Source organism: Oreochromis niloticus, linkage group LG14 (assembly GCF_001858045.2).
Source record: "Oreochromis niloticus isolate F11D_XX linkage group LG14, O_niloticus_UMD_NMBU, whole genome shotgun sequence".
Taxonomy (NCBI): domain Eukaryota; kingdom Metazoa; phylum Chordata; class Actinopteri; order Cichliformes; family Cichlidae; genus Oreochromis; species Oreochromis niloticus.
Genome location: NC_031979.2, coordinates 38,036,067 through 38,052,765, shown reverse-complemented (window position 1 = coordinate 38,052,765; position 16,699 = coordinate 38,036,067). Strand labels below are relative to the sequence as shown.

The window sequence follows — 16,699 nt, the reverse complement described above, 5'->3', positions numbered from 1 at the left end:
TCAGCTGACACACTTTTGTCCCAGTTTGACTTTGGCTCTGGTTCTGATGTTTGAACACTGTTGGATTCATGTTTTATTGTAATATTTGAGTTCTGGTTCCTGTTTAATGCTGGCTTTACTGTCCTGTGTCAGTTTGGAGTTCGGTCCTGTGTGTGTCGTTTCTCGTCTGGTTATACAACACAACGCGTAACATATCGACACGCAACAAATCATCGGTATGTTACACGTTGGGATGAGAATGCTCTGGGCTATAACTCTGTGTTTGAGTCTCTTGGGTGTTTTTACTTTTATGTTGTTTAGAATTTGTTTCAGCTTTTACTTGCTGTCTGTCTGATTGTCTTGATCATTTTCACCTGAGTCTTGTTTCTAGTCCTTGGTGTATAAATAGTCCTGTCTCTGCTTCCCTCAGTGCTGCTCTCTGCTGACTTTTATGTTATGTACTTTTGCCACAGTCCTGGGTCAGTGACCAAGTGTTTTGAGTTTAAATTCTTATTGAACTTTGTTTTTGTCAGTTTTCATCATTTCTAGTCTTTTGGTTTCAATGTTAGCGTTCTTCGTGTTCTGTTTTTTGTCTCCGTCTCCCCTGTCTGCTGTCTCCCTTTGGCAAGTCCACGTCTGTGTTGTGTTTCCTGTTTTACTTTGTTAGTCTGTAGCTGTGTCCCAAAATGTAGGCCGCATCCTTCGGAGGACCCGGCCTTCGCGGTCTACGTGGGCTTCGTAGACCGAGAAGGCCGGAAGTAAATGGCTGTGAAATGGGAGGGTCTAGCCTTCAGATCTGTGTCACCGCTGTCTCGTGGAGTTTAATAAACTCGGCCGTCTGCTCCTTGCTATCTAAAATATAACAGGACACTGGCGTAAACTGTAGACCGTCTCACACTTCTGTTTAATCAGTTTTCTGTTTGATGTTTATTCAGCTGTGTAAAAATCCAGGAGGAACCCACCCGATGGATTAATAAAGTTTTATTTAATCTATTAATCTAATAACTTTGATCTCAGCCAAACAGATTTACTCAGGAACAAATAAAACACCGAAAAAAGCCAAACAATTACATTTTTAAGTTCTCTGAGTGACTTATATATCATGTTTAACCTGAGTAGTGAAAGACAGCGGGGGCCTGAAAACGAAGCCGGGAGTCCGCTGCTCTCGCCAGCTCGAGTGACCTTCGAGCTCTCGGCTAGCTATCGAGCTGGTGGGTAACAGACGTGTCCGAAAGCATCGACGCACTTTTGCAAATATGCGATATCTTGATAAACCGAGCAGATATTTGATGTTTACACAGCTACTTTCTCGCCTGAAAATATGTTAAAAGTTTATTTTGTGACCCAGAAAGATTAATAAGAGTAATATTAAAACTTAGTAGCTGCCGCCATTGTTGGAAACTGGAATTGGCAGGGCCGCGCTATGAATTCTGGGATATGGTGGGCCACGAAGGACACACCCGACCCATCCTTCAAATTTGGGGAAATGAAGGACGCATTTGTCGGCTGCATTCGGAGGAGTCGACGAAATGGGACAGCCTTCGTCGCCTGGCTGTGACGTAATCGGCCTTCAAATGCGGCCTCAGGAGGATGCAGCCGACGTTTTGGGACACAGCTTGTGTCTCATGTCAGTGTGTCTAGTTTGGCTTCCCCTGTTCTTGTTGTGTTTGATTACTCCCAGCTGTTCTCTCCTCCTGTGCCCCATCCCCTCGTTATCCCTCAGTGTATTTTAGCCCTGTGTTTCTCTCAGTCAGTGTCGCGTCGCCCCCTCATGCTGTGTGGGTTTCCCTCTGTGCGCCTCGTCCCTAGCCTCCAGGTTTCTTAGAGTTTAGCTTTAGTTTGTAGTTTGGGGTTGTTTTTTGTAAGTTTATTGTTTTTGGAGTTTTGTCCTGTAACTGCAATAAAGCAGTCTCTTTGAGTTTACTCCTCCGACTGAGTGTCCTGCATTTTGGGTCCTACATCCTGCCTGCCACAGCCGATTCATGACAACTTTGGATTAATGCCTTACTGGATACAGTATTATTAATTATTTTATTTAATTCCCCTTAAGGGTGTTAAACTCACTTATTTATTTTGAGTGGACAGAACTTCACAGGGTAAATCACACGACCTTAGGTCAATTTATCTTCAACTTTAATTCAAGTTCAAGCATTTCTTATCACAGCAACACTAAATGAAACATTTCAAGTGAAACTTTCCCGCGAGTGTACGAGTGCAGAGTAATAAATAAAAGGCGTGCTGTGCTCGGTGTGTGGACAGGACATACAAACAGCTCAGCATGCAAACCAGGAACCAATCAGCTTAGTCATTTAAATCATGATGATTTCTGTGCACACTGCAATGCACAGGCTCTCATAAAGCATGCGTGGTGATATCAGCTGTGCAACGCCAACGTTTACAGGAACAAAATCATGTGATGCGGAGACGCTCCTCAGCAGGCAGTTTCACATCGATGAAACGGAGGTGACAGCTTCTCGAGTGCAGCACCCGTGCAGAGGTGCCAAAGCAAACCTGTGCAAATCGACACTTCCTGCGTGAGCAGGAAACCACCTGCACCGTCAGAGACGCTGAGCTCAGGGTGCCCACAGGCAGGAGGGTAAACAGGAAGCAACCAACTCTTGAAAAAGCAAGAAGTAAAGGAGGAACAGAGAAGCTGATTATCAGACTGCACAGACACTGAGGACAGCCGGTCACGATGCTCCGATACAAACAGATACTGCAGATTCATCGTGTTAGGATTTATTTAGTGCAGCTCTGCAAATGTAATTTCCTCATTATGACCTTAAATGCTGTCACGTAGGAGGGAATTAGCTGATGCTCTTCCACTGCTCCGGCTCTGCTGGTTATCACTACTGTCCAAATACGGCCGCATGCAGTTTGTCTCGTTTCGCCTTGTTCCTAATTCACAGGGTTTATGAATCATTTCCATGGGCTCAGAAGTGATCAGACGATTGAGTGAAAGCAGTTGAACATTTGCCCTCATTAGTCTGCACTCAGTAACCTTTTATATGGACACGCGTGATGTGGTGCAACGTTTCTGAACATCTCGCAGGTAAACAAAGCTGACCGGCTGCACTCGACCACCATCGAGAGAAGATGAATATTTGGATGGAATCAGGCAGAAACAGTGTGAGAAGCACCAGAGGCCGAGGTCTGCTCACCAGGTCCACAGATAAACAATCGCAGCCTGAATCGTGCTCCTCTTCCCCGGGTCTGCTGCCTGAATCCACAACAGACATTAAACTGCTGCAGTTTTCATCACACATGCCCCGAGGTGTTTCCGGAAAGAGTCGTGCTCAACAGATTCCCTGTCAGATTTAACAGAAGGGTCCTAAATATCACGTGATTGTCTCGGGTTTAAAAAGAGGTTTCCTGCACGTCCCTGTCAGAGGGTGATCTCCAGCTCGGCTCTTTGGAGGTGAACGGCGCCACTTTTTCATCAAATTTCACGTAATATTTGTGTGAAATTTCCCACACAGTCATCGAGCTGTTTGGGCCTGTAAACAGGCAACACGAGCCTCCTAAAAATACCCCAGAGGAGGAGATTAAATTACACTTTTCCCTTTTTTTTCTGGTTCCACATCAGGATGCACTTTGAGTTTTATGTAACAGCTCGTATGTATGAACGAGGCTGTTGTGTCGTGCTGCTTGGAGGTTTTATGTGAACCAAATTATACGTGATACGGTGCGACGTTCGTTTCCACGCAGTGAACTCGACGTGTCGGCCTCTCCTTGGGACTCTCAGGGAAACTCGTATTTCTAGGAGACGGCTGCAAACATAAATCATCTCCATTCTTCCTCCATCGCTCGCTTTCTGTTTTTTCCTAAATCATGTCCAAAACAAGCACTCGCTCTCTCTCACACACACACAGCTCCCCTGTGTGTGTGTGTGTGTGTGTGTGTGTGTATAATGAGGCATATAATGAGAGGCCTTGGCCACATTCATCACCTTTTAAAGGCAAGAGGAAAAACCCAGATGCAGACTGGAAGGCACGGAGAGGCAGAGATGAGTGAAAAGTGACAGAGCTAAACGGGAAGATGAAGAGAGGAAGACGAGAGGAATGAGGAAGAGCCGCAAGGGAAAAGTTTCTTAAAACAATCAGAGAGCGATCGGAGGGAGAGGAAGAACGACAAGAGGAGTGCGTTTGTGAGGACGGCGCGCGGGAAGCGTGAGAGATGAGAAAACGTGACGTTGCGGACGGCCGCTGGTTTAAACTCGGATGCAGCACTTTGAAGCAAAACCGCAGAATGTGCTGTTTGTCTGCAGGACGGCGTCAACGATGCGGTCACAGCCTCGCCGATTCTGTTCTTTCCGCTCAGCTGTTTACACGCCGCGTGACTCGATACGCTCCGGTGTTTACAGGCGCCGACGCTCCTGATCCCACGTTCAGGTCAGATTACGCTGAACTGAAGCAGGGTCAACAGATGATAGCTGCCGCCCAAAAGGCCGTTGTGGGAGGAAGCCGCTCAGAAATGGGACGTTCCCCCAGGAGACGGAGAGTCCCTGTCAGGCCTCATGGTTTGGGTTCAATCCCACAATCCGGCGATGTTAGCCATGCATTTGAAAATAATTAATAACTAATGTGGACTGAGGTTATTGCACTCTTAGAAATACGGTATGTTGCCAGATGCTTACTCTGGATGGCACGCTGCTGCTGTGATTTGGTGCTGTGTAAATAAAATGCAACTGAACTGATGGAGCCGAGTCTCAAGGTGCATTTTTTATCTATGATGCAGATGAAGAAGAAATCCAGGCCCAAAGCTCGTGTCACAGACTTGTTCTGGAAGCTCAAATCTTCTAGTTCAGTTTGTGGCTAAAGCTCGGTAACCTGCTGCATGCTGAGAGGTGACGAAGCTGCACTTGTCTTCCTCATGCGCAGCAGCTGTCGGGTCTGCATGCACAGCGCTGTAACCTTTGTCTTTTGCACTGATTGCATTTTGTTTCTGCCTCCAGAGTCTGTGCCTCCCATCCGGTCACCTCTTCCTGCCCTCATCCTCCGCCTGCTCTACCAACCCGCCGACCTCATAACAGTTTACACGAACGATGGCGAGCTCTGATGTGGTTGGTGGGCTGAATGTAAACGCTGCCGCTGCTCTGCAGCTTTTTTGTTTCAGCCTCGCTTTGCTCTCTTCACTCCTGCGTTCGTCTTTTTGTCTTTCCCTTCATGTCAAGTCCAAATTTCTTCTCTCCTAATCTTTGTATCCTTATCCTCTTGCTGCTTCTCCTAAACCTTTCCCTTCTCCGTCACCTCCTCCATCTCTGTCTTCTTCTCTTAACCCCCTCTTCATCTATCTCTCCTCCTCCTCCTCAGTTTCCTGTCCCCCTTGGCTGCAGGCCAACAGCTCCATGCCCTCTTGTTCACTTCGTTTTCTCCTTCCACCCCGATGACGCTTGTTTCAGCAGTCTTTTGACAAATCTTTGGACTTCAGGCCGGCATCAGAGGGGAGAGGAGCGTTAATGAGTAGAAGAGAAGAGTCGAAGCAGGTGGAGCGACGTCAGTCTGCTGACAGCTGACTTTATGAAGCAAAGAAGGAACGACGGAGACGAGCTGCTCTCAGACGCTCGCTCTCTTCCTCTTTCCAAGAGTTTCTGCACTGCATTGTTCTCAAACACACACACACAGAAACAGACACACACACGGGCTTATTATGGTAGTTGGTTCAGATTCCAAGAGAGCGTGACATCATGTAGCCTCAATCAAAAACAGACTTCAGCAAAACCTCAAATACAGAGAAGAGCAGGACTGAAGACTGACATTACAGGACAACACACACACACACGCATGCACGAACACACACACACACACACACACACACACACACACACACACACACACACACACAGCCTGACAGGACAGAGGTGTGAGGTATGCTGCAGACGTGCTGCACAAAGCTCAGGTTTCAGGCTCCCTGTGACGCTCAGAGTGGACGTTAGATTTAATCACCTGGTGGTCCCTCCCACTCTCACTGATCTGATATCAGTCTGATTCTTACTCAGAAAAGTGGAGGAACCTGCGTGACCGTGAGTGAGCTTCAGCCCAAAGAATTCAGTGATAATAACGATCCAGTAACAGTCCAGAGGAGTCATGTGACTGTCAGAGTGACCTGTGAATGTGGACAAAAGCAGGAGTCAGGAGGGATTAACCAGGAGCTGCAGGTTTGTCCTCTGCAGAAGGTCAGAGAGACGAAACTGACAGACAGCTGATAAACCTGATGACAGAGTGTGTGTGTGTGTGTATGTGTGCGTGTGTGTGTGTGTGAGTGTGTGTGCGTGCATGTGTGTGTGTGATGGCAGAGGATGAAAGCAGCAGTAAATTTTCTCTTTTACTTCAAAAGGATGTTTCACACTCCGATCGTACAGCCCCACGCACACACACACCTGGCTGTGGCACACCTGGGCCAGTGATGGATGAAACACACACACACACACACACACACACACACACACACACACAAACAACAAAGTCAGCAGATTCTGTCAGGACGAGTTTTTCTGTTCAAAGTTTCTTTGAAAAAAAACCTCATTTTTCACTCAGCGGGACACATTCCTCGCTTAGGAGAAACCTGGAATGATTTCCCACAATGCAACAGGAATAATAGCAATAAGGCTGGTATGTCTGACATGCAGACGTCTGTCTGAGCTCACAGGGTGTATTTCGTTGTGTCCGCTGGTGTTAAGGAGCTTCTTTCTGCGATGCCAACGAGAATCACAAACTTTAAAGTGTTCTTGGAGGCTACATTCAATCTTCTCTTCTTCAAGCACCATGGTTGCCTTGCTCATAGGCACCACAGTGCTGTTGGTCAGAGAGGCTTTCCTATCCCGACTCTATCCTTCTGCACTGATCCGCAGGCCTTCAGAGCGGAAGCTCCAAACATCCATCAGGGTAATTTTACTTTAAAAAGCCATTTAACACAAACAAACTGTGTGTTGTGCTTTTTTATAAACTGCTGGCCTCAAAATCTGAGTGTGGACAAAGGTAAGAAAAGCTGCAGTTCCTCTAACGTCCACCGGGGGCTCCAGCAGTGAGTCAGTCCCCATAGACTGCCATGTTAAAACGTTACAGCAGAAATAAACGTGTCTACAGCCTGATGCACAAACTGTTTGGTCTTTCGTGTTCTTAGGGTAACACAAGTATTCTAAGACAGACACTAGAGAAGAAGCTGTGCTATCAAATGCACTTGATGGCATTAGCGTGGCTTCCTCTCTGATCATAATTCTGTTTTGCTGCATGTTCTCACACAAACAGCTGCAAACAGCTGGAGGAAATAAACGCATAGTTTCTAAAAGTGATGAGTCATTTTGGGCCCGTCCTGCCTCCTCCGGGTCGGAAACGCTGCAGTGACGTGAATACTTTGGATGGTTGGATGAAAGCTCTTACCTCCACGATGCTCTTCAGATCTCTGACGTAGGCTTGCTCCGTCTCCACGATCTCCAGGACCACTCGGTCCAGCCGTGAAAGCTGTCTGGGCGTGGCCACCGCCGCCGCCACTGCCACGCCCACCGGACTAGCAACATTACTGAGGTGGCTGCCTCCTCCTGTCACCTTGGGGACACACGCCCCTCCTCCTCCAGATGCTCCTCCTCCTCCTCCATGAGGTGCGAGGGGAGTGAGGTCCAGACTGATGTCTGAGCCGTTTCTTTTAGGCGTGGAAGACGACGACGAGGCGTTGTATGTCGGCACTGCGCCGTAAGGAAGTGAGGAGGAGGAAGAGGAGGAGGAGGAGTGGGAGGAGTCCTGCAGGGAGACTGACGAGGCAGAGGAGGAGAGGGAGAGGGAGGCGGGACGCTCTCCGTCCGAGCAGACGGTGTTGACGGAGGTGCAGGAGGACGACGCTCCTCGCTCTCCGGATGACATCATCCTACCCACAATCCCACTCAGAGATGAGACTGAGGAGGGACGTTTGGCAGCTGGAAAGAAAAGAAGAGAGAAAAATACACACATTAGTCCACGAGCTCGTTTTAAACACAGAGTTTAAAAAAGAAGCCAACACGGTAGTTTAAGAAGCTGCAGTTCCTCTAACGTCCACCAGAGGCTCCAGCAGTCACAGCTTTTTATAAGTTACGGCTTAAAGTTTGCACTTTTAGGGGCGTGGCCTTTTTGACTTACAGGCTGCTAGGTGTCTGCTAACCAAGTTTAGCTTATAACACTCCATTTCTCCCTCCTGGCTCCAAAAACCTGATATTGTAGTCATAAAACGAGACATCTTTCGTTTACAGGCTGTATTTTTAGCTAAAACACCCAAACAGAAACCAGTCAAACGTGCACGTTTCCTAATGTGTATGATGAGGAGGGCTCGGTTGGTGGGAAACAGTGTTAGATCACAGAGCAGCACCGGGGGACAAAGAGGAGTGACGTTTTGTCTGTGTGCAGAAGTGGGTCAGCGAACTCATCACGCCCCGGAACAGCTGACTGTGAGCGCACGACATCCAAAGCATCTCTGTTTGTTGTAAAGCTCGCCGCGCGGGCTGATGAATGACCTGCTTTTAGCAGAGACACGAGGGGAACTTCCCGAAGCCTGACCTTTGGCTGGCGTCTTCCTCTGTGACCCGAGTGTTTACATTTCATCACCTGACTGCGTGAACCAGGGTAACTGAGGTGTGTCAGTAGACCTGAGCCCAGGTGTGACTCTGCTGACCTTTTGTACCCAGAATTCTTAGTTTTGCTGACTGACTGAGGGCTTTGTGTAGATCACGCCTCTATAAAACATGCATGACTAAATTAAAGCGTGTTTGTAAACTTCATCAGCCAGTTTCCACGACAAGGATGGGAAGTCAAACATAAGGCCTGGGGGCCAGAACTGGCCGGTTACAGCCTGTGTTACAGCTTTTCCCACTGATATAGACTCCGCCCATTCATACAGCAAAGTAATGAAATAATAGATCAACAGTTCTTTCACAGTTTACAACAACACCATTTTTTACAGTGTGTCCACAGTAAAATGAAGCTTTTCTGTAATTTTACACGTTTCTTTCGTTTCTTTCAGCTTGGAGAGTCGTGCAGCAGCGTTTCTTTATCATGTGGAAAAACTGAGACGTACCGTTGGAATTTCACTTCTTCTCATCATAATACATCTGAGGGATTAAACGTACACTTGATTTCTTTACACTGACAGAAAGGAGAGCTTCCTGGTCCACTGAAGAACAAAGTGTGCTGTATGAGGTCGTGACAATGTTTGACATCTGAATATAAGGTTAAGCCACGCCCACTTTTACACCTCAGTTATGTTGTGTTCTTTGTGGGTCAGCGGGTAAGGAAGCATGAGGTGGTGTCAAGATGTAGCATTTAGACCTTTGGCCCATGTAAGGTGGACCTGTGGTTTACCCTGCACAGCTGGGCTACAGCTGGGTGGTGGCTTCAGCCACAGCCATCCAGTGGTCTCCGCTGGTAGCTCACAGTTGAGTGAGAATCTTCAGAAATCAATCAGTCAGTTTAAAGTCATCCGTCAGGCTGAATCCTCGATGAACGCGAGGCTCGTTTTCTCGTTCTGGTTTAGAGGAAGAACCGATGCTGATGAGCTGCCTTCACAATAACATCAGCGGGTGGGTGTGGTGTTCTCCACAGTGGAAGATAAAAACCATCTGAACGCCTGTTCTTTTCTTCCATCTCCCAACACCTGCGGCCACACCAGTGTCCACCATAAACTCCTCCCTCCTTCAAAACCTAAAGCAGCGCCTTACCTGCCCGTCCAACAGGTGATCCCTCAGAAACACTTCCAGCGGCTCCCACGGTGACTTCCTGATCACTGTAAACCTGCCGTGTGACTGTCAGAGTAAACAGGAAGTGTGTGCGCAGCAGAGCGGATCGTCTCTGGCCGACACACTCTTCCTCTTTTGTACATTCTTCCTTTTCACAAAAGACTTTCTCACATGTTAAAGGAGCAGCCATCTTTACCGTGACTCCATCAGCAGCACGCCTTCAAGCTTTGACTTTATTTCCTGTTAAAGTTCAGCCCCGTCACAGAGCGCGAAACCCAGACTGCTGAAGAACATCTGGTGCCATTCACCATCCCTGAGTCCAAACGCTCCTTCGGTTCCTAAAATCACACGAATGATCGTGGCATCGCCGTCTCACTGAAGGATTTCTAAAAAAGTCAACTCTGCATAACAACGACATGAAGCTAAACAGCAGCGATGTTTGGAGCCTTACTGAAGCTGGACTGATTGGTGTGTAATGATGTGCGAGCTGGTGGCCGGCTGGCTACACGCTGTGGACATGCTGATAGCACAGCGCAGAGGAGGGAGGAGGCTGAGGGTTAAACTGTTCTCTGCGTTAAAAGGTCACATCGTCGGACCAAACACGAGCCAAAGAGTCTGAGACGGCCTGGACCGAGTATGTTCTCCAGCTCAACGCTGGACTTCCCTGATGCTCCTCAGTCTCTGGTCTACATCACTGAGAGGTCTAACGAAAGTCATCAAACAGCACTAGAGACAGTTAAGATTTTACTTTAAGGCAAAACCGCCGAAGCAGATCTGCCACAAACACATATGTGAAGTGTGAGAAAAGCCATCGGAAACACACGATGTGCTGCAAACTCAAAGTTTTTCATTTCTTTTGTTTCCCTGAAACGTTTAACAAACGCTCCCTGCCAGTTTGTGGTTTCAGAGGGAATTACTGAGTCTGGATAAACAGCCGGAGTTTGTTCGTTTTCTTCTCTGCATTTCTCTGAAATGGCACCAAACATGGCAACATCTCTGCGACGGTGAGCGCCGCTTTTAAAAACCTCCGATCCTTCGCTTCAGACTGCAAACCTGAACCACACCTGAACCGAGCCTGGCAGAGAGACGCTGAGATGGAGAAGTAATTAAAGTCCATTAGCGTTTAAATTCCAGACGTCCCGGCGGGAGGACTTTCCGTACGGCGTTAGATGAGAACATTTTTCCACTTTCCAGCTGATATTACAGAGTTTCGTAACTGCAGGTTCTTACAGGAACGCCTCTGACAGCAGCGTCGTAAAGCAGCTAACCTCACGTGGCTGATGCTCCAAGAAATGGAATCAATTACACTCACGTTATTATCTGTGGAAAGTTATTGTTATCAGTAGAAAGATGCACATTTTATGAGGGATTTGTAGAATTAGTGTGTCTGATGTGTGACGGGGGTCCCTGCTCAGACCCCCCCCCCCCGTGTGGTCTGGCTCTGTTGTAAACACAGCTGGCGAGGATGAATGCCAGCCTGCTCGCGTCGTCGTCAGCTAAGAGAGAAACGCCCATAAAAGACTGTGCAAAGTTCACTGAGGATGAGCGTCAGACTCACATTAACTCCATCAGGCTCAGCTTTGTCACACCCACCAACAGAAAACTGGGTGGGAAGTGTTATCTTACGTCAGCATAACTGATAACTGACTCTTCCTAAACATCACACAGTCTTCCAGCAGGCTGAGGACAGTCGTGAAACTGGTCACAGTGTTGCTCTGATTACCTCGGTTACTAGCAGGTTGCTCATAGTTTGCATGGAAGACGCTGACTAGTCTGCAAACTACGAGCAACAAGTCGCCAAGCAGCAGCAGCAAAGAGTTTAAGAAGCGTTCAGTGAACAATCGCAGGCCTAATAGCAGCTGTCAGCAACCTCTCACCAACTGGATGGGAAATGCACGTTTGCCCAAGTGTCCGACAACATGTGACTGCTGTCCTGTCACACCTTCATCCTCTTACCTGGTGGTCTCAAAAATGGGACTTTTATCTGCCATTACTGACACGCAACCAAACCTCGGTATGAGCATATGATGAGACGCAGCTGGAACCTGAATAAACAGCAGATTTAATCTGTATGACAGATCGAAGCTGGTCGAAGGTCTGGTTGACTCGCTGTGGTTTTTGAACACTTCCACTTTGCAACACACCGCTGCGAGTCGATGGTGGAGCATCGAGGCAGGACGCAGTGTCGCAGCATCCTGTTACAGCACCGCTCCCAAACTCACTGAGCTCTTTAGAACAAGTAAACGTAAAGGCCAGCTGCACACACCTGTGACTGAAAACACCTGGATCAGACACGAACAGGCGTAGTCCAAATTATTTTACCTAAATGTTCCCGTCGGTTCTGTCTGCACGTGCACTGTTTTATGCTGATGTGTGGGAAAGATAACCATCGGACCGATTTCCTGCACTCACAGCTTTTACTTCATATTTTCCTGCAGATATTCTCAAATCCTTTTAGGTAAAAGCACTGAGATGATAAACTGCATTTCCAGCTCATCCTGAGCTACAATGAAGGTTTCTACATCGTGAGCACAGGATCACCTTCAGCGTGCTCCTCACAGCCGGTCATCAAACAACACAGAAATGTGAGTGAAAACACACAGCTCAGTCAAACAGCAGAAAAAAAGCCATCAGAGACGAAGAGCGACTTACTTTGAGTTTGCAGTGTGTGTCTGTGTGTGTGTGTGTGTCAGGCAGTCCACATGTTTCTCTGTTCAGATCACTGATTCACCGTTAAACACCGACTGAACAAAACTGCTTCTCAACACATCTGATTTCCTGATTTCCTGTTATTGGCTGTGTGTGTGTGTGTGTGTGTGTGTGTGTGTGTGTGTGTGTGTGTGAGTGTGTGAGAGAGAGAGAGAAAATGACATGAGTATTTGTCAAACCACATCCTGCATTTGAAGTCAGGTGCAGCGCTTTCAGATTATCTCAAACACACACACACACACACACACACACACACACACACACACACATACCTGTAAATGTGTAAATAGATCTGTGTAACTACCTGATGTAATGTTGTGTCCTTACAAACTGACACAGGAAGTGTCTGTAGTTGTGGTCAGTTTGTCGTCACAGCCAGCTGGTGCTGTGAGTCATGTGACCTGGAAACATATTTTCATTAAAACTCTGAAACTTTACCAGCATAGCTGCCGTTACCCAAAAGCCTAGTTTTGTCTAATGAGGCCCATCCAACCAAACAGGAAGCTGACTGTCAGAGTAAAATGTCGACATTCAGTTCACGGAGGGATTACTTGGTTTAAAGATCCGACCCAGAGCTGCTTTTCTTCAGGCTAATGTTACCTAAAGCTAGCTCGCCCACTAACACAAACGAAGTGCGAGCTGTCTCACAGTAAAACCCCGTCGGCTCATTCATTCAAAGCTAACTGTTAAATTATATTATCCACCCAACCAGCAAACCACATCCACATTTTCTTTTTAATGATGCACTGTTAGGGTTCGGGTTGCTAAATATTTGGTGCGAAGGCGCTGACGCTGTGTTTCGCAAGCCGATGTGACGTCACTGACCATCCTGCTTTCTCCCTCTTGGACGTAATTTAATCTGAATTTACAAATTTAGCGCTGTATTCAGGAATGTGCTCACTGAGCTCACTGCAAACACCAGAGGCGCCCCCTGCTGGACAAAAAAATACTGGACTGGACTTGAGAGCGTCAGTCACTGAACACGTGCAGCTAGCTGTAACGGAGCTACACCACACTGAATTGAATTGTATTTAATGCATATCGTTAACTTTCCTTTGGTCGTTGAACACGTCGTGTTTCTTCAGACGTGCTGTGAAACTGACACTGAGCATTACAAACACATTCCCTGAGCTGACAGTGATTCTGTATCTAACGGTTCCATAAAACGGTAAAAACAACCTTCATGGCAAATAAGACAAGAATCTAAGTTTTACTGGGGACGCAGGAAAAATGGCGAAGAAGCCTGGTTACAGGAGACAAAGTGTGTGGACGCGTCAGTCATTGCACTCAAAAACAGCTGAGCCTGAAGGCAGAGAGCGTTCCTATTTCACGATTTTTAAGGTGGAAATTCCCTTTAAACACACGCCGTAAATCTGTGAGGCGGCGTGGATTCCAGGGTGTGATTACAGTAATAAGAGAGCAGCTCCTCGCTGCTCTAAGAGTTCGACTGTGACGCCACAGGTTTCTGCTTCGACCGCAGCACATGGAGCCAGCCACGCCGCAGGCGGGAGCGTTCCCGCCGAGCCGTCCTCCCAGGTGTCCTCAGCCACTGGGTGGGAGTCAGAATCTCACCATGAAGCCGCCTTCAAACATCAGGTCAAACAGCCTGTGTGAGGAGCACGGCGCGCTTTAGGGTTTATTTCAGCCAATAATGTTCCAGCAGGGAGTAACAGCGGACAGGAGGGAGCTTAAATAGTGACGGAGCGAGTTACACCGTCAGAGGGTCGAACACGTCCTGGAATCAAACCTAAACAGCTGACTCAGGAATCAGAGCAACGAGAGGCTGAAGCGTCTGCAGTCGTGCCCACATGTTGAACAGGAAGTGTTTCTCAGTGACGCCGTGACAGCAGGCGTGGTGGGCGGGTCCTCAGTAAAACTCCTGTGACTGCAGCAACGACCAATGAGAATGCAGGACACCGCTGACTGACATGTGGTACGGTTTCCTAGGAAACCAAAGTGTGGATGATTTTTCTGACAAACAGTAAAACAATAAATATATTCACTGAGACGTTCAGGATTTTATTTAAGTCTTTATGAATGATTTTATGCACTTTGTTTATTTGTTTATGATTATCATTGCTGATGTTTTGAAGTGTTATTTATTTATTTCTATTATTAATCACTTTGTCATTTTGCATTCTTATTATTACAAAGGAATTCCTCTATGTCCTTTGGGGGGGGGTTCAATTTATTTATTTATTTTGAAAGAACATTTTGATTTATTTTTGTATCCAGTACAAAAACAAATAATCCCGCTGACAATAATAATAATAATGATAGAAATCCACTTCCTGTCTGCTGTTTTTGATGTGGTCTTCTCAGGCGCTCGTTTCCTCTTTACGTGCTCTGCGCTGAGATGTCGGTCAAATGTCCATCAAACCTTTCTTTGACCCCTCCCCCTCCCGAAGTCGCCTCGTCTCACGTGACTTTTTATCTGTAAAGTTTCTGGCAGGAAGTCTGACCTGAGAGGCCACGCTCAGCTTCCTGTCAGTCCTCAACAACGTCACTCATGATGTTGGAAACTGAAGCTGGGCTCACCTTCACCCGAGCAGCTCCACCCACTTATTTAACCCCCACAGCTATTAACTCTGAGGATAAGAAGAAACACGAAGACGGTTGTGACCAAACTCTGAAAGGTTAAATACGAGGAATGTAACGTTAAGCCAGATGTTTGAATAGTTGGAATTTAACTTTGAGCTCAAAGAAAACACTGGAGCTGGACCCTCAGCGGGGAAACACTAAACCCAACGAGAGAGATGGTTGAAGATGATCTCGGTTTACGGCTCCAGAGCCGCCTTAACAAACACAAACTCCTGCTTTGACACAGTGGATGCAAACGCTCTCTTCTTTGATATTCAGGCCGAGCGTCCCGCTGCAGAATCGATTTGGAGCAATCAGAATCGGCCACGATAAAAATCGAAGCATTTAAAGTGATTAAAGCTTCGGCGCAGTTATTATGCAATCATACGGCCATTACATCGGAGCGCTGCGTTCTCCCGGCGCTCCGGCAGCTCAGCGTTAGAACAGCCGATGCTGTGCTGAGATCTCTGCGTGTGCTCAAGAGCACGTCTGCAAACCGTCAGCAGTGAACACATCGCCGCAGCCACACATGAAGCACAGCGTCCACCACGCAGAGACAACCCGAGGAACCAGACTCATTTAAGGTGGACTGAGGCGGTCGCCTGACACACTGAAAACGTGGAGCATCAAGAGAAGGAAGTGAAATCGTATGTGCAGCATGACGAGGAGTTTGTCAGGCTCTCCTTTCAATAACATACATTCTGAGGATTCGCCGTGTTCTTTGTCATGTACATCTGACGCATCATCGAGCAGCGTCGCCGAGGAGGACGTCAAGGAGGCAGAAGGTCTCGCCCCGAGACACGAGAGAGTGGAGACAACGAGCCTGAACTGTGTGTGTGAAAGTGATAAAGACACATGTTGACAGAGACAAAGACAGGAAGTGAGGCTTCTCAGATCATGACCTTTGACCCCTCTGACGGCACCAAGCCAAATGCTGGAAACACACACACACACACACACACACACTCTCGTTTCAGTTTCCTCGAGTTGACATTCATGTCTCCAGCCCAGCGTGAACGCCCTCAAACAGCGTGCTGGGTTAAACTCGTCCATGGACTAAAAGTCAGCTCACGTCTCTGTTCCTCTAATTAAATCTCATACAAAATCAACAAAAACACGTCCTGAGCTCGTTACTGTGAGGGCTGGAACATCCCAACGTGGATGACATCATAAAGCGTGTTACAGACGTGTGACACACAGAAGCAGGAGAGCAGTGAAAGGGATTTTCTGTCCACACCACCTTATTTCTACAGGTGCTTTATTCATGTTTCAGGTGTACGATCAGTCTCCACCCACAGCTCGAGGTCACAGGTGAGGGTGGGAGTGCACGCTGCAGACCATGTCTGTGCCGCTCGGAGCAGCAATCCACCTTTTTCAGGAGCTCCACCCTCAGATGAAAAACATTTTGTGTTTTCAGATATGAAAGTGACTTTTAAGCGAAACATTGATCATTTATTAAAGAGGAGCGGCCTTTTCACACAGTGCTTCATGAATCTCTGACAGATGTTTCCCTCTGCTCTAACATCTGCATGTCTGTGCTCCAACTGCTGCCTTTGTTTCCAGTCTGGATTCTTCCCTCTTACTTATTTATTTCACAACGTTTTTATCAGCAGGGAGGCTTCAAAAAGCAGCCAATCACAGCCAAGAACACAACTTCAGATTAAAAAAAAAATCCCCCTCTCTCTCCCCTCGCTCCCTCATTTCTTCCTTTCCTCCTTCCTGGTGCACGCCTCC

General features: G+C 47.4%; 1 protein-coding gene across 9 annotated transcripts in view; it reads right to left on the bottom strand.

Moving 5' to 3' along the window:
• The window catches only part of plekhg2 (pleckstrin homology domain containing, family G (with RhoGef domain) member 2), a 91,848-nt gene that overhangs the window by 47,318 nt on the left and 27,831 nt on the right, over positions 1-16,699 (bottom strand). For 6 of the 9 annotated variants that reach the window (XM_013273643.3, XM_025898161.1, XM_025898157.1 and 3 more), the window contains exons 1-2: positions 9,659-10,018; positions 7,359-7,888 (exon numbers count right to left, since the gene is read on the bottom strand). In XM_013273643.3, the coding sequence (XP_013129097.2) occupies positions 7,359-7,888; positions 9,659-9,866 (738 nt within the window). In that variant the 5' untranslated portion in view covers positions 9,867-10,018. Of the gene's footprint in view, positions 1-7,358; positions 7,889-9,658; positions 10,019-12,328; positions 12,487-16,699 lie in introns of those variants that run through there. The other 3 variants (XM_013273638.3, XM_013273639.3, XM_013273642.3) reach the window with 2 other exon arrangements.